General features: G+C 39.3%; 2 protein-coding genes across 3 annotated transcripts in view; one reads left to right on the top strand and one right to left on the bottom strand.

The window, feature by feature from the left end:
• LOC149198753 (uncharacterized) overlaps window positions 1–27545 on the bottom strand; it is a 152010-nt gene that overhangs the window by 90591 nt on the left and 33874 nt on the right. The gene's annotated exons all lie outside the window — the stretch shown is intronic.
• Window positions 25846–26469, top strand: LOC149198756 (putative mediator of RNA polymerase II transcription subunit 26b). The gene has a single exon (XM_089399308.1). The coding sequence runs from the start codon at window positions 25893–25895 to the stop codon at window positions 26241–26243; it is 351 nt and encodes a 116-aa protein (XP_089255434.1). The 5' UTR covers window positions 25846–25892; the 3' UTR covers window positions 26244–26469.

The following is a 27545-nucleotide window of genomic DNA, read 5'->3' as shown; positions in this document are numbered from 1 at the left end:
GATTACATAGATTATAACAATAGAATGTCAATGTGTCAATTAAGGACAAAAGGAGAGAATTTCAATTCTTTATGAACACAATTAGCAATTCCTTCGACAATCTCTAGATTACTCTTATCACAATTATGATGTATCAATTAAGTGCATTTAGAGTGACTTGATTTGCAAGATCAATAAACTCAGAGGTGAAACCCACTTGCAAGAAACTAGTTAGTACACTTATTGCCAAGAAATGCTAATTATCACAATAGCAATGAAACCACTTATAACAATGAAAAGAAAATGAAACTATTTTTCCAATAACCAATTTCTCTAGCAATGATAAAAATGAAACGTGATATTTTCTTTTAGAAACCAATGTCACAATGGTGTTAGCCTCATACTCACAATCAATAAGTCCAAAATAATAAAATTATGAAACTTGGAAAATATAATTCCTACTTGTCTTTGATGTGCTCATCAATTCTAGAATGAGTTTGTTCCTAATACTTGGGAGTTTGTTGAAGTCTAGTTGGTTGAGATATTCTCTCCAACTAGTTAGCCTCCCAGATTAGTGTGTGGTTCAAATATTCACTCAACCAAGAGATTGCATGTCCAAGATCAACTAACTATCTCGAGACATAGCTTGATGTATATATATTGTATCATCATTCTTTGTGATTATACAATCAGGCTTAAAGCCTTTTCCACCATGTCTCTATCTCTTAAATTAAGTTTTTGTTTTCTTTGATTATCTTCAATTGGTATCAGAGCTAGGGTAAATGAGGTATTGGTGAGCGAGACTTGATGTAGGTCCTGTGAATTGTTGTGTGATGTGAGAGTTTGAGACGTCATGAGCCGACCCTCCGTGCTTGGAATGAATCTGCCTAAGTCAAGAGGCTTTAAACCTATGTAGCATGGAGAGTGATCGCAGAAGCTTTTAGCTCTGTGTTTATTTATTCACCACTGGAGTGTGAGTTGAACAAAGTCTGTGTGTGAATCTGCCTGGGCATTGAGTAAATATGTTGGGTGGAGGCCACGAGCTGTTAAGCTTGTGATGAGGCTTGTCCATCATTTGTTTTAGTGTGCAGTATGTAATTGTTGCATAAGAGTAGTCAATCTTCGAGGAGCAGCGAGTGTGAAATGGCGTTGCACTTGACCATACAAATGGGGAGAAGCCACACCAAAGAGTTTATGCATAGAAGAAGAAGATGGATGTGGTGGAGCAGATCGTGATGATAGTGATTTGAAGGAGGTTGAGTGTCGATCTTAGATGAAAAGATCTGAGAAGAAATTTGAACTCGAGACTAGGCATAACGCTGCAACAAGGATGTGTAATACACATGGCGCTGATTATGGGATCCAGTGTTGCGAGGGAGCGCTCCCCTCCCTCGCTCCCGCTCCCAATCCGCGCTCCGGGTGGGAGCGGCTCGGGAGCGGGTTGGGAGCTCGCTCCCAATAAAAAAAATTGCACTCCCTGCCAATTTAGGGAGCGACATCAGGAGCGTTCGCTCCCGGAGCGAATTTTAACGCTCGGGAGTGATCCGAGGGGAAAAAAAGCCGTGGACACGAAATTTTTTTCCAATTTTTTTAAAAAAAATTGTTTTAAAAGCCCAATGGGGCAAACAAAGAGTTCATTATCACTTGTATGAGAGCAAGAGCAAGGAGAGCAAGAGCAAAGGAGCAAGGAGCAAGTGCCGAGGAGCGAGGAGCAAGCTTGCAAAGAGATAAGTAACTTAGTAATTTAGTTAGTTTAGTTAGTTTAACTTAGTTAGGTAGTAATTTAGGTAGTTTAATTTAGTTTATTAACTATATTTAGTAAAAAAATTATGAATCTAAATTAAATTAATAGATTAAAATTATTAAATTAATTAATCTAAATAAATTAAATTAATTTGCAGATTCAAAATCCTACAATTATCAAACATCATGGACCTGGCTATATTTCTTGGGATTTTCCTCTTCTTGGTCCCTTTTATGGTTATTATGGTGCTAGAGAGTAGGAAACGGAGGGGCCAAAATGAAGAGGGGGATGAAGACGCTGGAGAAAGTGGATTTCATGAAAACCCCGGTGAGGAGGAGCTGGAGGAGGGTGAACATGACTCTCATAAAACTAAACAAGACCAAACCCCATTGTGGAAATATGTTAACAGGCCTGAACAGGGAAAAGGGGTGGAACCACTAAATTTCATTGCCCCCATTGCAACAATGATTACACAGGTTCATACACCCGTGCCAGAAAACACCTCTGCGGGAAAAGGCCATGGGATGGAGACAAACAAATAGGAATCAAAACTTGTCCAGCGGTGTCAGCAGCGGATAGAGCCAAATACAAAGGGAAGAGGAGGAAGCCCAATACAAATCAAAAAAATCAAGGGGTTTCTTTGAACCAAGCTCACAATCACAAGCACAAAGAACTCCTTCAGCATCCTCCCAAGGCAGTGGATATGGAGGCACAGGGTCATCAGGTTTAAGGCGTAGAACCATATCAGATTTCCTTGATGAGGGGTGTAGGAATGATGTGGATTCTAAGGTTTACAGGTTTCTCTATGCATGTGGGATACCATTCAATGTTCTTCGCTCACCTTATTGGCACGAAATGGTTTCTGCCATAAATGATGCCCCTAAAGGATACAAGAGCCCTGGGTATGACAAGGCAAGAACCGTTGGACTTGATCATGGAAAAGCAAACATATCACATTCTTTGAATAGAATGACAAGTTCTTGGACTGACCATGGGGTGTTCATTGAATCTGATGGATGGACAAATGTAAAAGGCAAGCCATTGATAAGTGTTCTTGTTGTGTCTGTTAGTGGTACCATCTTTCTAACTGCACATGATTACTCAGACAAGTTCAGGACCGGCATCAACATTGCAGAAGCACTACTTGAAACAATTGACCGTATTGGGCCATACAATGTCATCCAAGTCATCACTGATAATGCTCCTAATTGTAAGGCAGTGGGAGCAATTATTGAGGATAAATACCCCAACATATTTTGGTCTGGATGTTTGGTTCACACATTGAACCTACTGATGCATGATGTTATCAAGAACAAAAATGCACAATACCAATGGATTGGTGATTTGTACAAGAAAGGCAAACAAATGATAAAATTTATTACAAATCATAGCAATACACATGGCCTTTTCCGCAATCACTCAAGATTGGAGTTGTTGAAGATTGGAAAGACCACATTTGGTAGCTACTACCTCACCTTCAGGCGCCTTTTGAAGGTAAGAGAGTCATTGGCTAGCATGGTATCAAGTCCACATTGGCAGGTATTAAAGGAAAGGGCTACAAATGCAGCTGACAGGGAAGGTTTTGAACTGGTGGAGGAGGCCGCTCTTGATGGTCAGTTTTGGACAAGTGTGAGGCAAGTGTTGGATTTCACCAAGCCCATTTATCACATGATTCGGTTTGCAGATACAGACAAACCAATGATTGGCGAGGTGTATGAGCAGATGGATACCATGTTGGGGCAAATAAAAGATATTGTTCATAACAGAGATCCCGACTTGTACAAAATGATTCACGATTTTGTGTGTGTATGGTGGAATAAACTTAATCTTCCACTACATTGCTTGGCGTATATCCTTATGCCAAAATACTACTCTACATCTTGGTTGGGCCAACCTGCACCAGGGGGTGGGATTAGGACCAAACCCCATTTAGACGCAGAGGTAACTAGTGGATATTTGCAAGCATTGGAAAAATTGATGCCTGACAGGGAGGAATGTGCAGTTGTGCGCTTTGAAATAGGCAGATACTTCAGTGGCACTGGTTTGTTTGGTACCTTCCATGCAATGGAAGACAGAGACAGATTTGATGCTCTCACATGGTGGGAAACATATGGCGGCCATGGACTTTTGCCAAAATTGGCAAAAAAAGTTCTATCACAGGTTGTGAATACTTCTTCTGCAAAGAGGTGTTGGAGCACCTACAGCTTCATACACAATGTGAAAAGAAACAAACTCAATGAAAACCGAGCAGAAAGCTTGGTTTATGTGCACTACAACTTGAGGTTGTTGAGTCATTACTGTGATCAGGCTTTGAGGATCCCACATATAGAATTTGGGATAATCACCCAGAGGATGACAATTTGGAGGATGGTATAGTGCATCTTAAAGAACTGGAAGAGGAACTTATAAGGGATGAAGATGAAGCAGCTGTAGCGGCTGCAGCAGCCATGCCACCTCCACCTCCACCATCCAGTAGCAGTGCTCGAGGTCCGAGTCTTGTTCCTTTGTTGTCGCCACCTCCATCTACACCCTCACGTGGAGGTTCTAGTTCTAGTCGTCGGTCTATGCGGGAGACTCCTAGAAGACCACCACGACCTGCGTCTACTCCTGGAGATTCTCGTGGCAAGGGCCACATGTAGATTTACAGTTTACTTGTCTTTTCTAGTTTCTATTAGACTTTAGTTTTCATAACTGTTGAGTTTTGAGTCCTTGACTCTTGACTCTTTCATATCATAATGATATTTTTTGTAAACAATATATGACTGTGACAATGAAAATTTGAAGTTTGAAGTTGGCAATTATAACTCATTGGTAATGATTGTGAATTATGAATATGATGCTTCGTGAAAGACTAAAGTTGTTTCATTTCATTTCATTATTCATGTTTCATTTTATAACATTTCATTTCATGTTAACAGTTAAAAGTTAGGACTTAGAAATATCTAAGATATTACTTCTTGTAATGGTTAACCATTAAACTTAGCTTACAAGTACAACTTTGGTGATCAATGATGATAAATGTTATATATTGAATTTTCAATTTTGAAAGCTTGAAGTTGAAACTTTAAGATTGAATTTGATGAATCATGATTCACGAGACTCATTATGTTGCAATTGTAATATGTATTTTACTAACTTGTGGACATGGTTGATGAAAATTATAATTTCTAGAATCTAGATGATTGATGTGATATGGTTCAATGATCAATCTATGTTTTTTTATGTTTTTTATATCTAATTCATCATTCTACATGTTTTTGTTGACATATATGAATCAAAAATTAAAAAATATAAAATATATATATATATATATATATATTTTAAAAATCGCTTCGGATTCGCTCCCAAACCGGGAGCTTCTGAAAATGGTCGCTCCCGCTCCCAAGTAACACTGATGGGATCAATTCTTGCAGAGGAAGACCGTGAGTTGTGTATTTTGAATAAAGAGGTTGCGTGGTGTTTTCAGTGGTGTGAACAAAGTTGTTGGTGGTTGAAGCGTTGGTGCATTTTGGGTGTGGAAAATTGTACAAATGAATGAAGCATGTGAGATGGCGAGATCACAAGATCTAGTGCGGGTCTGGTGTGAATTTTGCAAAGAGACCCATTTGTGAATGGAATTTCCATCAAGAGTGACTTGGACATTAGATTCTTCATTGATTGCAGTGTAAAATTTTGTTCCCACTCAATCTTCGCACCGTAATAATTGAATCCAAAGTTGATTATGATGATTACCTAAGGTGATAGATTCTTGTGATTCAAGAGGAACCTACGACTTTCACCAACGGAGAGGAATTTTATGGTATTCAGTTCTCTCTTTCTTAGCAACGTGTTGAGAAATCAATGCAAGTAGGATTTGATTCCTCTTTCTTGAAAATTACTTGTGAGTTATGTTGCCTTCTTTTACTTCTTTATTATCTTATCTTTCATCAAGCACTTACCATATTATGTGTGTATGAAGTTCACAAAAACATAAGACACAAGATGTAGGCACTATGCCAGGGCAAAACCCCCCTTGAGGAGAAAACCCAGTCAAAAATTCTCTTCTTTCAACAGTTTTTTTTAGACTCTTCAACCTAGACATAGACCAAACCTTCCCTCCACACCAAGTCAGCCCTTTCAAATCTTCGACCCCTTTGCAGCAGCACTTCCACCCCAGCAACTTCAACTATGCAGCAACTTACGGCATCAGGCAGCAGCAACACTTGGAAGACTTTGATCTCCCAAACTAGGGCACAAAAGAGAGAGAGAGTAGCACCAAAACTTCGATTTCTTCCTTCTCCTTAGCCTTGACCCAACTCGCACTTCTTTTGACTTCCTTGACCCACTTCGCACTTTTTCCAACTTCACTAGAGATATCGAACTTGCTTGAGATGAGATGCTCCAAATGAATTCGATCTCCTTCTATTTATAGGCTCCAGGTGAGGTTGAATTGGTGTCCCTTAGGCCGACTTGATCTCTTTTGGGCTGACTTGGTGTGGCGGTGTTAATTTTAGGTATGTTCTATGCTGAAAGCAAATTTACTTCAATTTTCCATATTAGCTCAATATCAATTCCAGATTAGCAATCACATTTAGCATGATAGTAAAATGCAGATAGAACATAAACATAAATCGCAGAAAACAAGCCAAGACAAGAGGACACAAGATGTGGCGCCAGCCAGGGACAAACCCCAATGTGGGGAACCCTTGATCAATTCTTCTTATGTTCTTCAATAGTTCAGCAAAGAGAGAGATAGTACATATACATCAGAAGTCAACACTTTGACTTGACAAGATAAGAGCAGAGATCTTCACCATGAAGATAACATAATGAGGTAGCTGATCTGAACTCAGGTGAAGGCATACTGCTTCAACTGATCCTCCAAGGTGACTCCATCACCATGCTGCACCCATCACTGTGTTGCACCTCATCATCATGCTGCACCCGACACTATGCTGCACCCAATCACTGAGATTCTCTCATCACTATGCTACTCCCATCACTGAGCAATACCTCATCATCATGTTGTACCCATCATCAACAAGTTGTTGCAATGCATCGTGCTGCTGCTATACATCCATGCCCATCATCACCATGTTGTACCATTGTGCTGCACCATACTACATCCATTGTGTTGCACCATGTTGCCCCCATCATGCTTTCATCTATCACATCATTATGCTGCAACTATTTATACTACTAGCCTTAGCTGCTTGTTATGGCTTACAACCTAGCAGAGCAGCTAGGCTATAGTTGCAGACTCCTTCAACAGGTCCATGTAAACAGCTTTGCCCTCAGTCCTTAATCTAGAGACAACTACTCCCAAACATGCCTAAGTCATGCCTTAGAACAACAATCTTTACTACTGCTGATAAGCTTCCTTTGTTGTGACTATATACATCCTTGACTGCGGCATATCCTCACATTAGGACTGTGTCCTTTTGGAGCATCCATTGACAACATGTATATGCTTCTCCTTGCTGGGTATAGAGGACTCCTGTAGGACAGCGTGAAGGGTCCTTACTCTGCGTTAGGGTTGTCCTCCTTCATGACTATGTTAGGCCCCTTTTGATGACTGTGTTAAGGTTAGGGTCATCATCATAACAATTAGGCCTTTGATCTGCAACCATGATTCTTCTAGGACTACGGCTATAGTCCTCCCAATAGGACTATGGCTACTGCTTGTATTCACAGCGGTTAGGGCACATAAAACCCTCTTTAAACTGCGGCTTAGAACAGTTCGATGCGACAGCGTTAGGGCTTTATTAGGGCAGCGTTAGAAGCCTATCTTCATGATTGTGTTAGGCTTCTTCCATGACTGCGTTAGAGTCTAGGGCAGCGTATTATATTCCTCCATGACTGCGTTTAGTAGGCTTCAGCGTTAGGGCATTTTTCTATGCCAACGTAGGTGTTTCTCCATGATAACAATAAGGCTTCTTCCATGGCTGCATTAGGCTTCTCCATTAGGGCAGCATAGAGCCTTGTCCATGACAGCATAGAGCCTTCTCCATCACAGCTTCTAGGGCATCTCCTATTAGGGCAGCGTATCACCTAGGGCACTCCCTCTAGATCTCATCTTCATCAAACCCAAAATAGAATGAAGAGAGATCACAAGAGTCAGTGTGTGTCAAATGACTTAAAGTCCTCTTATATTTATACTAAAACGTGGAGGATATGTGGGGGCAATTTGGTTGCTGGCCGACCTTGACGAATTGTCCCATAACACAAATAAATTCATATCTCCAAGAATAAATGTCGGAATCGGATGATCTTTAGATCAATCCTACACCTCTCGACAAGAGAATCCAAGAAAAATATCAGCTGCCATAAATAAGATGACCCACATGGAGTTTGGCCCTAGTTGCCAATTTTAACAGGAGGTTACATAAATCATATTTTACTCGATAATAAACCTTTTTACATGCTTCCGAAGTCCGAGAAGGGTCTCTTTAATTGTACAAAGACTATATTGACTCAATATTAATCCTAGGAGTCCAAAATGGGGACTCTGACTAATATAATGATGACCCAAGCATGAAACCCATGCTTTAATAAGTCATTGTACCAATCATAAAAATTCTTTTCTTTATTCTTTTGACAAGTACATTACATGATGACTCAAATACATTAATGAAGACCGAACCTAGTTACATTTTCCAACACAACGGTGATCGATGGATTTTTAGGGCATCAACAACTAACTACAGTAGGGGAGTTTTTTCAAAGATTGCAAATATCACTTGATTGAAAAAAAAATGGTATCTTTGCCCTCGTTACCAGACTTGTTCCAAGAACATAAGCATCTTGAGGATTGAAGGGCATTATTAAATTTTATCGAATAAATTTGATGTCTAGCCTCTCCAACATAAGTAGACGTTGTTGTACAGTTGTGAGGAGCAACCAGCATATGTGATGCAATGAGTTGAGCGGCTACGATGGTGTTTGCTACTTGGTACCTTCATCGAGCTGCATTGGATCATTGTGGGAAGTGGTTAAGGAACCTGTGAACAAGGTAACTGGAGGTAATGCACAAGTAGAAGGTTCTAAAGCAGTACATGTTCCACATCTATTATATTTTCTTGATCTTGTCAACAGGCATCAAAAGGGGTTGTTCTGATTGAATAGGTAACGGGACATCAAGTCTATGTATCAACAAGTGGTTACAATCTGCTTCTGTTTGAAAAATCTTAGTTTTTCCCCTAGCGTGCACCAAGAAGTTGCATCCACAAGAGCTTTGTGACTTAAGCATTCTGTAATTTTGTGGATGTGAGCATTTACAGTACCATGAGTTGCTAGTTACTTGTACCTTTTGATTAAAGGAAATTATGCATTACATTGTACCTTCAACATTAGTTGAGTAGAGACGTGTATAGAAGGGAATATTGTTGATTGTTGGAAGTACGCAAGTATGCGTGACTTTACTAGATTAATGAGCACATTTTTAATATGATGAAATATGTTCTCAGCTAGTCAGTTGAAAGCAATCATCCTATTGTGTTTAGCTTTTTCTTCCCTCTCTGAAGTCAAGTTCTGATTTCCTTTAAGTTTTGAAGGTCAATCCAACGAGGTGTGGCTATTGTGGTCAGTGTGGAGTGTCGTCAATGTTTGACTATGTGTTGAGTAAGTGATAGAATTAGCATGAAGAGAGAGTTGCATGTGTTTATGCATCAAATTTTTCTATGGCCCTGACATTTACAATGACAACTAGGTGTCTATACTATGAGAAGATCTGATCTGCTGCAGTGAGCATGGAGGATAATGGAGCAAATTTTCGAGTAAATGCATGACTCTAGAATAACGTAAGGGGTTGAACACATTGGATTGTTGTGTCAATATTTCATTTCAAATTGTCAACATTCAGTGCAGTTTTGCATTTGTTGAGAGTTGTTGAAGAAGCTCGTGGATTAAAGCGTGGAGAAAACCTGTGCATGGAGGGTGTGAAGAGTTGGTGGAATTCACTTTGACAATATCAACGTTTTAATATTTGGTAAGACAATATTTAATGCCTTTGCTCTTCTAATTAGTGTTACCCTCTCTAAAATAAGAAAAATCCTTATTTTAATGTTCACAAAAAGGCAAAAGTTGTCATTTAGTGGATTAAGTGGTCGTTTAATTTCATGGGATATAAAAGGGTTTTAAATTTTTGGAGAGATAAGGTGTATATTTTGTAATATTTTTGGAGTGATAAATGTTTTTTTGGAGTCATAAGTTGATTTTGTAATAATGGAGTAATAAGGGTATATTTTGTTTGAAGGCTTGGAAATAGTCAATAGTAAAAGTAGTAAGAGAGTCATATCAAAACAAATTGAATTGTATTGTAACTTGCAAATCATCATTTTTTGTAAGTTAATTTGAGTTGTATCGGGTGCATTCTTGGTTGAACCTGACACCCAAGCCTTGAATCATTAAGTCAAAATTGATAGGAGGTTGAGTTCTTTCAAGAGAATTCATTTGAACTTGTCACCTACTCATAGTAAAATCATTAACTTGGGTACATTTTCGCTGGTAACCGACACCCTAAGCTTGTTAAACAAAATCAAGTGAGCGTGAATTTGAGAGAAGCAAAGTACAAATCTAAGATCAAGCGAGCGTGAAATTCAAGAAAGCAAGTTTAAGCAAACAAATAGAAGCGAGCAAGTTCAAATGGAGCAAAGTATTCAATTGTTAGAGTTTCTGACAATCTGATACTATCCACTACTTAGGACACAGTAAAAATCAGCAAAGCCATTCTTGTTGATATTAAAAGGCATCTACATTATGCACATGAAATGATTGAATTTCTCCAACTTGAATCACAGCTACAACGTGATGAACTGCAGCAGAAGAGTCATAAGCCATTCAACAACACAACTTCAAATGATAAAGATGATTCCAAGCCACTCAACGATTAGTGTAGAAGTTGTACATGATCAAGTTCAACCTTCTTGTTCCAAGCCAATCATCAAACCGTGGGAGGAAATCCAATGCAACAAAAATCGACATGGTTTAGGATATGACAAAGATGACAACAATTTGCATATTCCTGATTATTCAAAACCAATCAAGTTCATCAGTGGAGGATTTCTTGATCAAGCAACATCAGAAATCAATGAGAAAGTTGAAGAAAAGCCAAAATGTCAACATTGTCAAAGAACAGGTCATATGGAAGATCATTGTTTTGATCTCCATCCTTGTCACCATTGTGGCAAGAAGAATCACTCGTCAAAGAGATGTTGCAAACGAAACAAACCAGCTAGATTGAAGATTAATTATGCATGGATTGATCCTTGGGAGTGGATGTCAACAGTAAAACGATTGTGTATGTTTTATCACAAAATTCAATCTCACATGAAGACAAATATTATAGCCAACAGTGAAAAGAAAATGGTACTCTCATGAAAGAGGGAGTACAATGGTGAAACTCTCCTACATCTTAAGGGGGGGTTCAAAAATCAAGTGAATTGGTCTCTCCTTTCAGTTGAAAAAGGGGGAATTGATGATGAAATTGAAATTAAATTGATGATGATGGTTGTCAAACTGAAAATTTCGACAACAACACAATTTTCCAAGGGGAATCAAAATTTGTCAGTGGACAAGCAATCAGGATGTTGATTGAGAGCAAATGTGGGCATTTTTGTTCACTTGGATGGTCATTGGACCCAGCAAAGGATAGATAGATCCTTTTGCATTGTAGCTTGGCATTAGATTGAGTTGTCAAGCATTTTCAGGGATGTGTCAGACTTGTAGTTGATTCACTTCTCTTGGTTCGCTCTCTTCATATTGGAGTTTTCGGCATCCAGTTTTGGCGATTTTTCAGGCAATTTTTCATTGAGGCTCAACTCAACAATTTCAGCATGAAGACTTGGAGATGGTACCAGGTTCTTACTTTAGACTTATGATTGAGGGGGGGAATGTTAGCCTCATACTCACAATCAATAAGTCCAAAATAATAAAATTATGAAACTTGGAAAATATAATTCCTACTTGTCTTTGATGTGCTCATCAATTCTAGAATGAGTATGTTCCTAATACTTGGGAGTTTGTTGAGGTCTAGTTGGTTGAAAGATTCTCTCCAACTAGTTAGCCTCCTAGATTAGTGTGTGGTTGAGATATTCACTCAACCAAGAGATTGCATGTCCAAGATAGACTAACTATCTCGAGACATAGCTTGATGTATATATATTGTATCATCATTCTTTGTGAATATACAATCAAGCTTAAAGCCTTTTCCGCCATGTTTCTATCTCTTGAATTAAGTTTTTATTTTCTTTAATCATCTTCAAATGGATGCAAGCTCTCCTTTAGGCAACACAATGCATTAATGTCTTTCAATGTTCATGAGAAAAAGAGAGCATTCATCAACAATATTATTCTTTAGAGCAATGAGCCAATCTTATCCAACAATTACCAATTCAATTAGCCTTTTAGAGCACTTATGTTCTTATTTATATTTTCCAATTAGATGAAGATGCAAACTATGAAATGCTTATGCAAGAATGCAACGAGATGCAAGAGATGGCAGCCAAGAAGATGATGATGACAGCAGTAAGAAAAACACCCAACCACAGTAGAAAACACTTATTCAAGATGCACAAGATGTAAGGAGTGAATGCCCAAAGCAATTTTACACCACAGTCAAGCTTACGATCAGACTTTATGATGCATATATCATACCTCAAATTAATATGACAGCCCTCCAAAAGTGACAAGATATGCCAAATAATGCAAGCCCAACCAATGCAAACGATTTATCAATGATGAAATATAATTGCAAGCTAATTATTATGCCACTGTCATGTAATTTTATCACTGTTGTAGTTGACTTATGATGGATGTAGCAAATATATCAGAGTTTGAATTTCACCCACAGTCCCTCAAAAATTCACTCATATGCCATCAATTCAACCATAAGATTAATTTTTTATGCCTTAGGTGAATGATTGATGAGTTAATAGTTGATTTATGTGTGTTGAGGATTTGAATCTATGTTGCAGGAAACGTGGTACAGAGGTCCATTTCCGTACGGAAACTGGTACGAAACGCCGAAACGCGTTTGGTACGGCCGTGAAACGTGTTTCTGGCCGTACTGCCATGTTTCCCGAAATGGAAACGTGGCCAGTATGGCCGTATGACCCACGTTTCCTCATTAACTTGTGGTTTTTTTTTTTTTAATTTGTTTTTTAATTTATTTTTAGGATATGTTAGTGACTTCTAGTTGCTTCTAGATGCATGTCTAAAGTTATAAAAGTGAATTTTTGCCCCAGTGTTGATATGCAGTTCATCAGGAAGTTTGAGGCATATGCAGTTCATGGTAATGTTAAATTCTTAAAGTAAAAGGATATCCTTTTACTTAAATTTTTAACATTACCATGAAATGACTCAGGATGTTTGAGAGTGGTTTCGCCCTCATTGGATTTCATATAGAGAAAGTAGAATTTTAGATCTCACTAAAAATCCAGCAAACTTATCTATTTTTCAGGATTTCAGGATTGGGGGGATTGCAATGTTTCCATTGGATTTTATCATGTACTAAGGTATGGAACTTGTATTTAATCAAGAGAACCAAGCCCTCTATGCAGGGGAAACTCCCAATAATCAAGATCATGTAGGGTACTAGGGTATGAAACTCGTATTTAATCAAGAGCACTAAGGTCGTTCAACTATGTAGGAGGAGACTCCCAATTCAACAGTGGTCCTTCTAAAGAATGGGATGTGGATGCAAAAAATCCTGGTTTGGATCTCTCTCTTGCAGCCTTATAGTCTTTATTGTACTTGCAGCCTCATATATTAATATAAATAAAGGCTAATTTTGAGATTTGGATATATAATAAAGGTTGCTTTTGGATATTTCGATATTTTTATTTTCATTATGTGATCATTCATAAAGTAAATGTGATGTAAAGTAAATCTTAATGTTTAAGTGTAATAAATTATAATGTATCATTTATGCTTTATGATTGTACATATATATATATATATATTGAAAATATATATATATATATATATATATATATTCACGTTTCCCCGTTTCCAAAATTTGGGGAGGTCGTGTTTCGTATCGTTTCCCGTTTTGGAAACTCGTACCTGTTTCCCCGTTTCGTGCAACTTAGATTTGAATATACCGTTGTCAACACTATGCTTCAGAATTCAAGTGGAACAGTAATGAGGCAAAGGGAGTTAGAGGGCAAACCACTAGGCCTAATGGCCTTGTAAATGAGTGACTAGGCTTCCAATGAAAGTGTCTTCCTACAAACACAATGTTAGCTTCCCAAAACACTTGAGGTGTCTGCAAAACAAATGTTAGAGATAAAATGCTAATGCAAACCAACTCAACAATTGAATGAGGGCTACGAGAAGGGCTAATAGGCCAACGATGAGGGGAAAAGGGCCAAGGAGGGGCAACGATGGGGAATACAAGCCCAATAGTGCTAACGTCAAGGCTCGAAGAGGTCAAGTAAGGGCCTAGAAGGCCAATCTACACCTGCGGCTAAGGGAATAAGGCCAAAAGAAAGGGGGCCGAGAGGTTTTGAAGGCCCAGTGAGGCCCACGACAAGGCTTAGAAGGATTGTCGTTGTTGAAGAATCTAGGGCAAAGTAGTGTAGTATGATTCTTCATTACTTGATAACAATTTGTGGAGTCCTTTTAGTTTTCTTGTTAGCTTAATCTTTCTTCTTCTGCTTATTAATGCATATGTGTGTGTGCTTCATCAAATTGTTACCAAAACATAAGAACAAGAACACAAGATATTGGCTCTCTGCTAGGGCCAAAACCTCTCTTCTCTTGAAAGGAAACCCTTTAGTGAATTTCTCTAATTGAAGCTTCTATTGATCAATGCCAAACCCTAGACCCTTGACTAGAAGATCCTCCAAGCACAAGCCAAGTCCTTTCAAGATCACTTCCTCTTGCAGCACTTTGTCTTCCTTGCTTCAGCACTTCTTCTAGAAACTGTTGCAGACTTATGTCAGCAGCAATGCAGCTGTGATTCTCAACACGTGTGAGTGATTCTCCTTACAAAACTATGTTAGACTTTCTTCGCTTGCATACCCTTCTTCCATGCTTGAGAGAGAAGCCTTGTAGGCCTAGTTTGAACCCTAAACAAACATATATATGTGACTGTGATAGTGCAACTGTGATGACCGTAGTCAGCCCTCCTTCACTCGCACGTGTGACTGTAATGAGCTTCATATCAGCCCTATTTACTTCACTCTTCTTCCTTTCATCTTCGCTTGAGTGAGAGGCACTTTAGATCTATGTTGCACGGGTTCCCGAACCCGGGGATGGGGTTCTCGAACCCGTCCCGGGTTCTCGTCCCCAAGTACAGGATTCGGGCTCAGGTGTTTCTAAGAAGAACCCATAAGAACCGGGTTCTTCATTAAAAAAAATTGGGTTCTTTTGTCTTGACGCGTACGGAGAACCCTGCTAATGGGTACTTGGAACCCCAAAATCGGTTCTTTTAGGTTCTTTTGTTTTTATTTTTTATTTTTTTTTAATTAATAATGGGCTTCCCCTAATATTCTAGGTAGCTAGTTCTTCATCTTGCGTGAGAAATTGGAGTACTTACGCCTTTATCCATTTAGTAAAGAGAAATATGTTGGGCTCTGTTAGCTCTTGAAATTTCACCTCAGGCTGAGAAAGGTAAACCTCAAGGCTACATCAAACCATTTAGCCTCGTAGCTAGCCCTACGGGGCAGGAGAAGGCTCTCTCCGGTCTATCTCGGCAGATCTTCAATGGGATGAGATGACCAACAAGGTAACACTGATATTAGGCTAGTAAACTGATTAAAAAGGTTGATTTGGGGTTTTTTGGGTTTTTGGTGGCAAATTGAGGAATTGCAATTTTGGGTGCGGGGATTGGACACAGTTTCTGCAGGGGGTTCCTTGGGGCAAGATAAGAAACAGTATTGATGCCTTAAATTGAGATGAATGATCAGGAATGAAAGATGAGAAGCTAAAGAGAGCAAACAATGACTTTGAATTCCCTTTAGACAGTAGAAAACATTGAAATTAAACAAATTTAAAAGCAGAGCATGGCTAGCATGAATTCATACTTTAACACTTCATTTGTTTAATGTGCAGCAGTAAAGGAAAGGAAATGATTCACATAAACACACTTACAAGAACATTGAGAAACATACCATCAACACATGAGTCCACAAGAATCCCAAAGAGGACTGCAAAACCCTGGTCTTCCTTAGCCAAAAATTGTAGAGATACAGTGAAATAATACAATGAAGCTTCTCCCTCAAGAGTCCAACCATGAAAATGAGCAAGAAAGTACATAATATAGATGATCTAACCTCTTTCCCTGCCTCCATGGGTCGAGCTCACTATCCTAGGAGCTGTTTCAACCACTTCTAAACTAAACACTACAATCTAGGCAGTCAAAACAACTTGCCTCTATAAGCTAAGAAACCAGTCCATTCATTAAATATTTACCCTTTACATGTATGAATCTTCTAGAAGTGTTAAACAAGAGTAAAAGTGTCTTAGAGTTACAATAATTACATCAAAGATAATCATCTTCCACCCCAAAAAGTCAAACTGGGTCAAAACTGCGTTTTCTGGGCTGTACAATGCAATCTGGCAAAAACTGCCGACGGGTCGCGCGCCTTTGGAGCAATGTTTGAGGCACTTGCAGGTGGCCAAATTGAGCAAAAGTGGGCTTGTTGGAAAGGTCTGTGAGTCTACTTTCCAACCCAACTGGAATTTTTGAATTTGGAGGTCATTTGCCCTGTCAAAACTTAATTCTCCCAAGACTGGTTTCTGCAACTCAAAAAAGGGCCAGAAAGTCATTTTTTGGTAGTATTTTGACCTTTTGGAGGCCCAAAACTTCATAAAAACTCAAGTCCATTCACAGGCATGTGTAACTTTGCATGAAAAATCTAGAAATGCTGAGTTTTTGCCAAACTGAGTTGCCATGATGTAGGGTCGCGCGCGGGGTGAGACCCGTTAATGGGAAAAACCTGCAAATTGCCAAAATTCACCCAAAATTCTCAAAATTTTTTGGGATTTGTGCTGTGGTTGAGCTAATTAGTGCCTTGATCTTTGAGGGAAGCCTCAGCCAAGATACGGAGTGGATTGGTCTTCTTTTTCCGTTTTAGGGCCTCGGACAACCGCCTTTGAAACATTTTCATCTTGGCCTTGCACACATGCATTCTTGCCCAGTAATGGTTTTTCATGTTCCTCAGCAATTTCTTCTCTTGGTTGGCCTTAGCCAACAGCCTCTCCAAGTGTGCGTTCTCCTGGATGAGCATTGACTCTCGGTTAGCGGGCAATGGATCACCGGGTCTTCTTCGGTTCAAGACTCGGTCACTACGAATCCTCCATAACTCGTCAAGTGCCTGCTCATCTTCCAACTGTTTGTTGCGCTACTCAAGGTAGGTGATGGTCCATTGTGCCCCCTCTAATCTCCTCTGCAAGGCATCATTTTCAGCTCTGAGATGCTGAATGATCTCCTTTGCCTCTTGGCTAGGAGAACTGGCCTCAAGGTCAACAAACTCAATATCGGGAACTCCTGACGGACCCTCATCAATCATGGGTTGTTTGCCCCTCTCTGGTACCTGTGCTGGTGCAGAAAGCGAGGCCCCTTCCACCTGATGTGGAGATAACACTCGCTGAGCCGATGATGAAGGCGAGACCCCTTCCACCTGCTATGGAGATAGTACTCGCCGAGCTGCTGCAAACAAGGCCCTCTGGCCTCTCTGATAAGTGAACTGAGGTGAGGAACTAACATGTCGAGTGACCGGAATATCAAACTGCTGAGATGGTCCTCCCTCCTCCTGAATGACCTCAGGATGTGGCTGGGGTGGTGCTGTGAAAAACTCACGGGAAATGAACTCCTCCCATGAGATACCCTGCTGTGTCAACTGATGCAATACTACTAGCTGAATCAAACCATAATGATGAAGGCTCCTATACTGCTGTGCCGGGCTCTTCCTCTGGGAAAATCTGCCCTCACAGATGAAATAAAGCATAATGAGTCTCATCATGGGGGTATACTGACTCCGGAGGAACCTGAAAGGAAACACACCGGCCAAATGTCTCATGAATGGTGGCCGGACAAAAGGCTGAAAGTGAACTGTATCCAATACCTTACGCTTATTCCAAATTTCCCCGACATTTGGAATCCCTGTAGCCTGTGCAATGATCTCGGGTGTCAAAGTAAAGTTCACCCCTGCAAGATTGACATGTCCATCATGGAGGTGTAAAACAAAAAGGCGGGCCAACTCTCTATGGTGCTGAATCCGAGAAATCCTCTCACAGAACTCATAACAAGACATGTACTGAAAGCAAGTGACTGCCATAGGACAGGCCTGTAACTCTGCTAAAGAAGTAGGCTCCTCTCGCTTATGATGTCCACCCTTACCACCTTTACGAGGCCTCCTCTGTACCTCAACCCCTGCTGATGATGAATGGTCATCACTTTGCTCATAAGTTTCGGTTTCTGACATAGTTTAGGAGCAAAGTGGACAAACTGTACTGCTGTCTTTGCCTGTAAAAAGTGCTGAATTCTATGCTGTTTCAAGGGGAAAAAGACATGAGGTAAATGTTAGGGGAGGGACCTTTTAACAAGGAATTGGGAATATATAAATATAACAGGGAATTTTTAAGGAAAATGTTGCAAACCATTATGCATATAGGAATACATATTTCAGGGATATTGGGAAATCATTTGCAAAGATCACTGCATATGGGAAAAAACATGTATGAAAGTGAACATGGGAATATGCATACATGTATTAATAGGGGAGATAGGGAAACATATGCACAAAACTGCTGACATATTCACCAACATTTTTATTGTTTACACATGCATATGGTGGAGGGAAATTAGGGTTTGAATTTGTGATGCTATGGGAGAGGGGTAGGGTTTGCATTTTTGTGATTAAGGAGAGGGGAGGATTTGTAGTTCATTTATAAAATAGTATGGGGAAAAAGAGATATACATATAAGTGTGAGTGAAAGGGGAAGGAGGGAAACAAATACAAAGGAAAACAAAACACCTTGAAACAACACAAACCCCAGCACATTTTGCCCATTAACATTGCAGTCATATGAAGAGGTTTCACTTGCAAAATTTTGATCATTAAACATGTTCATGATATCCACCATTCATAACCAGCAACCATTCCATGTTTAGAACACCTACCTCAAACGATTTGATGGCTTGGAGGGCGTTTGAGCGAATTTGTTTGGAGTTTGCAGAGATACAGTTCAACGGGTCGCGCACCACGCCCAACGGGTCGCGCCCGTTGTTTTTCTGCACTGGAAACAACCCTCTGACGGGTCGCGCGCACCTGACGGGTCGCGCACCTGGCCTGACGGGTCGCGCACCAGTCTAATGCCCGAAATCACTCTGTTTTTTCTCCTTTCTCTCAATTACTCTCTCAAACCTCTCTTGCAAGCGTCTAGGATGCACAATGAGAGTGATAGGAGGGAATTTGGGTTTTATAAGTTTCATTTGAAAAAATTTCATTCACAAACCCACTTTCTAATGTTTTCTTTTTGACACTTTATAACACTGATTTTTTGGTTTCTTTTATCCTGAATTTGGCTCATTGAGTGCTTTGACTTGATTCTTTTTGCAGGTAGATCATCTGAGGGATCTTGGCAAGGGGTGCAGGGTTGCATTTTGTCCGTTGAAGACTTTTGAAATTTCATCACTTATTTACAAAAACTTGGAAAATGACCTTGGCTTTAAAAACAGAGTTTTTAAATCCAAGGTGAAGATTAGCTGTACCAGATAAGAAATCTTGAAGAAACACTTTTACAATCATCCCTCTGGCTTGCTGAATACTCATTGATTTTTCAGACACATGACCCTGTAAACATATTTGACCAAAACCCTAGACCTAGGAAATTGACCTCAAGACAAGATAAGACAAGCTTGAAAGAGTTTAATGACTGAAATGACCTGAACTAGCAATGCCAAGAGGGGTACAACACACCAGCTCCTCCATCAGGGTTATTGACATGCCTAACGGGATGCAAAAAATTGACACTGATGAGACACCTACTTATGCAAATGCAAAGAGCTTTGATCGCTGATGGAGGACTTCAAGACCGACACTAACAGGCTCAAAGAAGGCAGAGAACTTAGTTTACGTTCATAGCACACTTCGTATCATATCTCGAAAAGGCACTGGATACAAGGAGGGTCCTTTCAAGAGATGGGATCAATACAAAAACGATGTTATGTGTGTGGACAAGGAGATACAACCAGATGGCCTTATTGAGCTACCTCCAATTGCTATGGATGAGCAAGAGCCTCAAGATGAGAGTGATTCCTACTTGGAGAGCATGCTAACTGAAGATCTGAGTGATGTTGATGACATGGCTTGAGGAAGCCATTGTTCACTATTAGCTATTTTTACTTTAGTATTTTAAAATTTCCTAGTTCTTGTTTGGAGATGCCTTAAGACAAATTTTGAATGTAGTATGACAAGGGACATATATCATGATTCTTATTAATATGTAAACTCCAATTTGCACTTGATATCAAACTAGAAATTTTGAAATTTCATTGTGAATGTTGAATGTTCAATGATGTGCATGTTTAAATATTTAAAGTTTAAATCATAAATATTTTAGTTTTCTTGTTTAAAGTTGAAAAATATACAAATTCACATATATTATAATTTATAAAATATAACATATATATATGTATATATAAATTATAATATACCCCCGACGAACCAACGCACCCTATTTCAAAAAATGGCGTACCTGTCCCCGTCCCCATCCCCGAACCCACGTTTCCTAGCAACATAGCTTTAGATGTATGCTCTTGGCCCAAATGATGAGATTTATGGGACTGTGGTAGAGGGCTGCTATAACAACAGAAAGACCCTCTCCTCCTCTGACTGTTTTCTGCCCTAGAAAACAGTCCTCTCGACTTCGATTATGTAGCCTCTTCCTTCACTGTCCTTGTAGACCCTTTTCTTCGTCCTTCTTCCTTCACTTTTTGCCTCCTCTTCTTTGCGGATTTCAAAGCTGAGTTCGTTGTCTTTTGAGGGAGTGGACAGCCTCTATATATAGAGGTTTGTCCCTCCTTTTAGGCCGACTTGTAGCTTTGAGGCCGACTTGATTTTCTTGCTGAAATAGGTGCTTTTAATGGTGCCATTGCTTCTTGTGATGGTGTCTTTGCTAGGAGGAGACTTGACTTTGCTTGGAGGTGTCTTCTTTGACTCTTATACATATTTATACAAGGTGTAACATGCCCTTAAGGTCTTCAACCTTTTCTTTTGACTATTTGACTCACCTATAGCACTTTAAATAGTGCTAGACCTATTTCAATGAGCAAGAAACTCATTGACATATATTATAAAAATAATATTTCTTTTCTTGATTAAATACAAATATCAAAAGTACTTTTATGAAGACCGAACCTAGTTACATTTCCTTCAACAGTCGTGGGGCTTAAAGGCCCTAAGGGACCTATGGCTAAGGGAAAAGGCATGTCATCCAAGCAAAAATGCCCTTCTAGGGCTGCGGCTAGGGCAAACAAGGGTAGAAACTCACTAAAGAGGGCAAAGGAGGTCACAGTAAAGCTGGAAAGGGCAACGGCTAGGCTTAGGAGGCCCTAAAAATCATTTTGAAACCCTGCAATCACAATTTTTTCCATAAAAAACACCAAAATTTACCTCCTTAGAGTCACTGTCTTCCTTTCTTGGCTAAATGTTGAGCTTGGAGGGTGTCTAAGGGCTAGCTCTTGCCTTCCTAGGCCCAGATCTGCCTCAAAACCCTAGCGAAATTGCTCAAGAAGGTTGGACGTCACACTTGAATGAGATAAACTTTTCAAACCCTAGTGTTTAAGGCTAGATCCTCAACAACAACAAAAATTGATTTCTCTTGGTGGCTTAAGGACTGACCTACAAAATGAATGAAAGAATTCCCAAAACCCCAATATATATAGAAATTTCAAAAATTCCCAAAACCCCAAGTGCTACAAAACAAAAAATTAAAATTCTAAAATACAAGGGTTAGAAATAATTTACAAATATCTACAATATTTACAAAATAAAATTATCAGCTCCCATTAGCAAATTAAATCTGTCGCCCAGGATCAAATAGAATTTTCGAGAAATTTTAAAATAATTATGGATGAATAAGTTCGAAAAATTTACTGGCAAAAACCCTCCTGCAAAATAATTCACCACAATGAAAGCTTATGGCTCAAACAAGGTCAGCCCTTCCCCACGGTCTGTGAACTTGGAGCCCAAGGGTTAGATTACCTGCAAATCTCTATTCAATCTCAAGAATAACTGTTAAATCATATCGTGAATCAAATCACCTAAGATAACTCGTACCAATAGAATGTTATTATCACCAACAAATGAAATAACATTTCAAATATTTAGCACAATATAGAGTATAAACAAATAAAATAGCACATACCACAAATCAGCGAATAAAGGACACCATGAACCGAAACCCCAAAGTCTTTATATTATGAGAAAAATAATTCCAGCAAAGTAGAGGCTCAGTACATCAGTAGAAAATTATTTCACCCAAAGATCATCTGTGAAAATAGAAGCTAGATAGCTTCCTTATATAGAGAAACCCCTCCAAGTAGAAAATAACGGCTAGTTGGCTTGATCCTTGTCAAAATAATCTCGACCGTTGAAAATACCTTTATCTTCTTTTAATCTCCATCGTCGAATTTTTATTTTTGAGGAAAAAATTGAATCTCTTAAAAACCATTTTTTATTAATCCAAAAATTAATATTTTGGATTAATTTCCTCAAAAAATTGACTTTGACTTAACCATCAAGGTCCAAGGGCTCAAATTTTGTCAAAATATCAATTTTTCCCTTAGTGGAGGACCTCCAAAATTTGACTTCTTTTTAACCCACGATTTACTTATTATTTTCCACTTGGAGAGAAATTAATCTCTAAAATTATCTTTAGTAGAATTGTGTAAATAGGTTCAGTCTTCATAATGTCTAATGCAATCATGTTTTTATATTTAATGTAAACAAAACAAAAAAAAAAAAAATGTTATTATTATTTTGAAGCATGGGTTTCATGCTCAAGGTCATTTTTATTTGTAGGTCTAGCACCCGTTGTGGGCGTCTAGGTTTTCTCATCGAGTCAAGAAGTCAAAGAACTCATTTGCATATGTATAGACCCTATTGGGCATGTTGTGTCATGTAAAAGAAATTTTTGTAAGTCACAAAAGTGTCATAAGAGTTCCTTAAAGACTAAGTTGGTCTGCATAAGAGAAATCGGCCTACAAGCAGTGAAGTCGACCTCGTGAACAGTTATTCGACCACCATGAAAAAGGCTATATATAAGAGCTCGACCTCATTTGAAGAGGGCATTCAATCAAGTTCGATTACCAAGAAGAAGAAGCCTAATAGCCAGCGAGAAAGAGGAGAAACCAAGGAAAGAAAATCGAAGTGATAAGGGACTATTTTAGGGTTGAATCTTCACACACGTGCAAGAAAATTAGGGCATTTTACTGTTGCAGCAAGAACAAATTGAAGCCACATCAAGGAGTTGAATCAATTATCAAAAGGAGATCAGTTTGTAAGCCAAGATGCCAAGAGAAGAGAATCAAGCCAAGCGAAGGAGTAAAAGATCATAATTCTACTCTAAATTCCTCACACTTGCGAATTGCAGGAATTTCAGGCGGGCCGAAAGGTGTAGTAAGTAGTGAATGAAATCTGAAGTAAGGGCCGAAATCTAAAGTGAGGAAGAAAGTTTGACTAGCGTTGACTTTGTGAGAAGCAGGTTCATCAAAAGGAGGTTTGACTTGGTCTTGGAGGAGTCTTGGTATTGGGTCTTAGGTCTTGGAATTCGTCATTTGAAGATTCTATAAGAAGGAAAGAATTCTTGTGGGTTTTCCTCTCAAGAGGAAAGGTTTTGACCCTGGCTAGCAGTCTACATCTTGTGATCTTCATTGTTTTTGGTAGTTGGTTGATGATTAAAGAACACAATAATAATCAAGTGAAAGAAGAAGCTAATAACAAGTACATCAAGTTAAAGAACATCACAAGCAATTATCAAAGTAAGAGAAATCACCTTATCTAGTTGCCCCTAAATTTCTCAACAATTTTGACTCAAAATTAATTAATTTTCTAGCTTAGGATTTTTATTTAATTTACCCTAAAAATTTAATTAATTGACTCTAGAGGGGATTAATAATCTTTCCACCCTCACATATTTTAGCCATGGTTTCTGATTGCGAAGGACCATGCACTAAAATATTTGTAGGCATGCTCAGGGGCATCTTTGTCTCTAGCTATAGCTCTGAATCTAGTGTGGCAGGTTGTGACTCAGGGTCGCTTGATGTGGCTTTGAAGCTTGTAGATGACCATCATTTCCCCCCCTGTCAGATACAAGGGGAAATGATGGAGAAAACTCAACTGCAAGGCTGTTCAATACTCTAGAATAAGTTCTGACATGTGACTGGAATATCTTCTTGGTTGTTGATGCCCATTGCCAAGAAGTGATCCATCTAAGAAGAATCTTTGTTCTTGCAGTAGTCTTGTTTCTGAAGCATCTGTTTGAAGAATGATTGGTTTTATGACAGTGCTTACATGGATGAAGATCAAAACAGTGATCTTTCAGATGGCCAACTCAGTCACAGTGTTGGCATTTCACGATCTGTTGTTGTGGAAGAAGGGTAGAATCTAGAATAGCTGAAGGTGAACTGTCATGAGGAGCAGGTGAAGATGAACCATCCTGAAGAAATCCAGCACTTTGAAATTGGATTGGTTTAGAGTAGTCTGGAATATGAAAGGACATGTTCTTGTCGTATCCAAGACTAGTTCTGTGCTTGTTGTGGACAAGCTCTTCTCAAGGTTTGATGATCGACTTGGGAAGTGCAGACTGAATTTCTGCATCTGCATGTACAACTGTTGCTTCATTGGGTACTAAATCTGAATGAACTGTAACATTATTGACTTGCTGTTGATGGGTTGCTGTCTCAATGTTCTGAACAAAAACAGGTTCAGAATGACGACTCCATTGTTGTAATTCTTCTTGTTGTAGCTGAGATTCAAGCTCCAAAAATTCCACGTTCTCCTGTGTATATTCTAGACATGTTTTAATATCACAGAGAGTGTTCTTGCTAATTTTCATTGTATCATGATCAGAGGAATGTATCATAGTTTTCAAGAACTCTAATATTTCAGTAATTCGAGCCATATTCTTCATTGTCAAAATTACACCTTTTTTTTAAAAACTGATCACAACTATGACCCAATGCAGAAAAGTAACACCCACTCACAGTACAAAGACACAACAATATCCTCTATAAATGTGCACCAATTGACCAGTGTGCAACCAGCAAGCACCAATTACTGTAATGCATTCACAATCCATTACATAAGAATAAGAGTTCACTCATGACCAGCATATAGAATGCAATATGTTCCGACAATACAAACGACTAAACTTTCCTCCACAAAAGACTACTTTTAATTGCCAAAACAATCATTGCCTTCATACAGCCCACCAAACTCTTATGCAGCAGTCGAAGTAACAAGGAATCAAGGCAGTGAAGCGTGGATCTACGCAGTGAAGCTCTTCTAGCCATCAAGCAATAGGACCAGAAAATCCAATCGCAACCATGGCAGGTCGTCGAATAGTAGTGATTGTGGGTGTCCTTCTATGGGCACAGAGATTTCGGTGAGAGCGCCCTCGTTGTCGCTTTGGCTTGCAAACTCAAAGAAATTTGATGTGGCTAACTTTAGCAACCACAGAAAACATGGCCGAGTTCGAATGGTTTTTGTAGCAATGAGTTCTTTGGTTTTGGTTTCCAGAAAATAGCATGGCAGCTACTAGGGTTTTGTATATGGTTTAGCTCCATAGTGCCACCCTTTTCTTTCCCATTTTGAGTACTTTCCACACCAGAGCATGTCCAGTTTCAGTATTTTGTTATAGCTCGACAGCTAGACTTCAACTGCAGTTCCATGCAACTTTTGCATTGCCACGCATCAAAGAAGTTGATAGAATCAAAGACACTCTTTCAAACCCAGATGAGTCAGAAAATCAGCTATACAAGAATTTAGAATATTGGAGTTAATGCAACTTTCTGTCGACATTCTAAAGGCAACTACTATTGGCAAGACAGTGAATAGATTAAAGAAACACAGTGAATATACCACCCGTGCTGCGAACATAGTAGTATGCGAATATAGTGAATATACCAACGAGAATTCAGTCCATCACAAAGCAGCTAATCAGTGGTTGGAAAGATCTTATGGATGTATGGTTAAAGACTGCTGATGATGTTGTTGCGGCGGCTATAGGCACCTCTCCAGACTCAGTTTCACCAGAAGCTTTCAAAGATGATGATGGTCTACCTTCTCCTCCACTTGATGAGGGTGCCTTTTTAACAGCTCAGACCACATCAATAGAAATGTCTCAGTTCTTTGATGGAATGGATGAGGATGGAAATCTTCGAAATACCAATGGACATGACAAAGATGGAGATGCTGGTTATTTTGAAAAACAATGCACAGTGGCACCTTCGAGTAATGGCAAGCAGTCTATTCAACGGAGCAATGTTGTAAGGGAAGGTGCAATCAGTGGTAAACAAGGAACCCCATGAGATAAAAAGGCAACGGGAGACACAAAGTCACATATTCAAAAGCAGAAGAATATTGATCATAGACATTCAATTAGTATTCCAAATGATGGAGCTGCCACTTCTATGCGTGTTAAGAATACAAGTGGAATGCCTCAGAGGAATGAACTTAGGGACAATGTCCGTCGGTGCAGTGATCCAATGAAGAATCAAATAAGGGATGCTTCTCTTCCACCTCGAAATAAGCCAACATCTTCAGTTTGTAAGGATTGAAGCTTCTAAAAGAAAGCTTTAGGAACGATACCAACAAGCAGAAACTGCAAAGAGGCAACGAACTGTTCAAGTAATGGATCTGCAAGGCCTCCCTAAAAATGGGCGTAATCTTGTAAAACCATCGCAAGCTAAACTAGGGTCACAAAATAGGCAGCGATTCATTAATCGCATATAGGAATGTCATATTATCTGGGCCCGAGTAGTCCAGTATAAATTGCTTGAAATCATGATACACTGGTCATGCCTATTTTTCTGTGAGTCTGAAGCTTCCAATTGGAGTGGAGTGTATTTTGAGAACGGGAATTGCTTCAATTCATTTCTCAGGACTTCAAATAAAATCACAGAAAATGCACCAGGAGTATGGACTTGGAATTCGAATTTCAAAGAAAACGCCTTTTGAGAGCCAATGGTGTAAGCGGAGGCGAACGTGGCAAAACAGGTGGAATTACTACACAGTTAAAATGCAGAGGTAACGTTTGAACGAGGAATGGAGAAAGAGCGCACAGCTTCCATTGGTTTGCAGGAACAGGTCTGAGTGGGAGCATGAAATTGACAGAGAGTGTTAGAGTGTTGCATTGGTAGAGAGGGACAGGTCTGGCAATATTCCTCTTTGCAGTCGCAGGGGCAGGTCTGCTCACAATAGAGGAATGGCAGAGCTGATAGAGGTAACAACCTCTATTCTAACAAATGCTCAGAAAGGCATAATCAGGAGGAGAGCATTGGTTTACAAAGGCCACAAAAACAGGTGGCTCACACTTGAGCAGGGCAGGAGATCGCCTGCTCTGATACCATGTTAAACACACACATGGCAGCAACAGAATATTAAAGATAAGCATGAGATTGTATTTCTTATTCACATTGATACATATTTATAATACATAGGAGTGACCCTTGGTTTCATATTCCAAGTGGTCCCTGGACTCCTTTTGGTTGTTCAGCTTCCACACCAACCCTTAGAGGATTAGGTGTCCAACAGTAACTTTACCACTTATAAACTCACTTTTAAATTAAATTGACTTTACCACTTATAAAGTCCCTTTAGGAGAAAAGTAC

This window comes from Pinus tabuliformis, chromosome 2_1, assembly GCF_031772625.1.
Source record: "Pinus tabuliformis cultivar Carrire ecotype Pingquan chromosome 2_1, CPIR1, whole genome shotgun sequence".
In the NCBI taxonomy this organism is placed as follows: Eukaryota; Viridiplantae; Streptophyta; class Pinopsida; order Pinales; family Pinaceae; genus Pinus; species Pinus tabuliformis.
This window is presented reverse-complemented; position numbering and strand designations above follow the sequence as displayed.

What these genes read in the sequence shown, in the direction of transcription:
- LOC149198756 (XM_089399308.1), top strand. Translation starts at nt 25,893, where the DNA reads ATGGATGTATGGTTAAAGACTGCTGATGATGTTGTTGCGGCGGCTATA.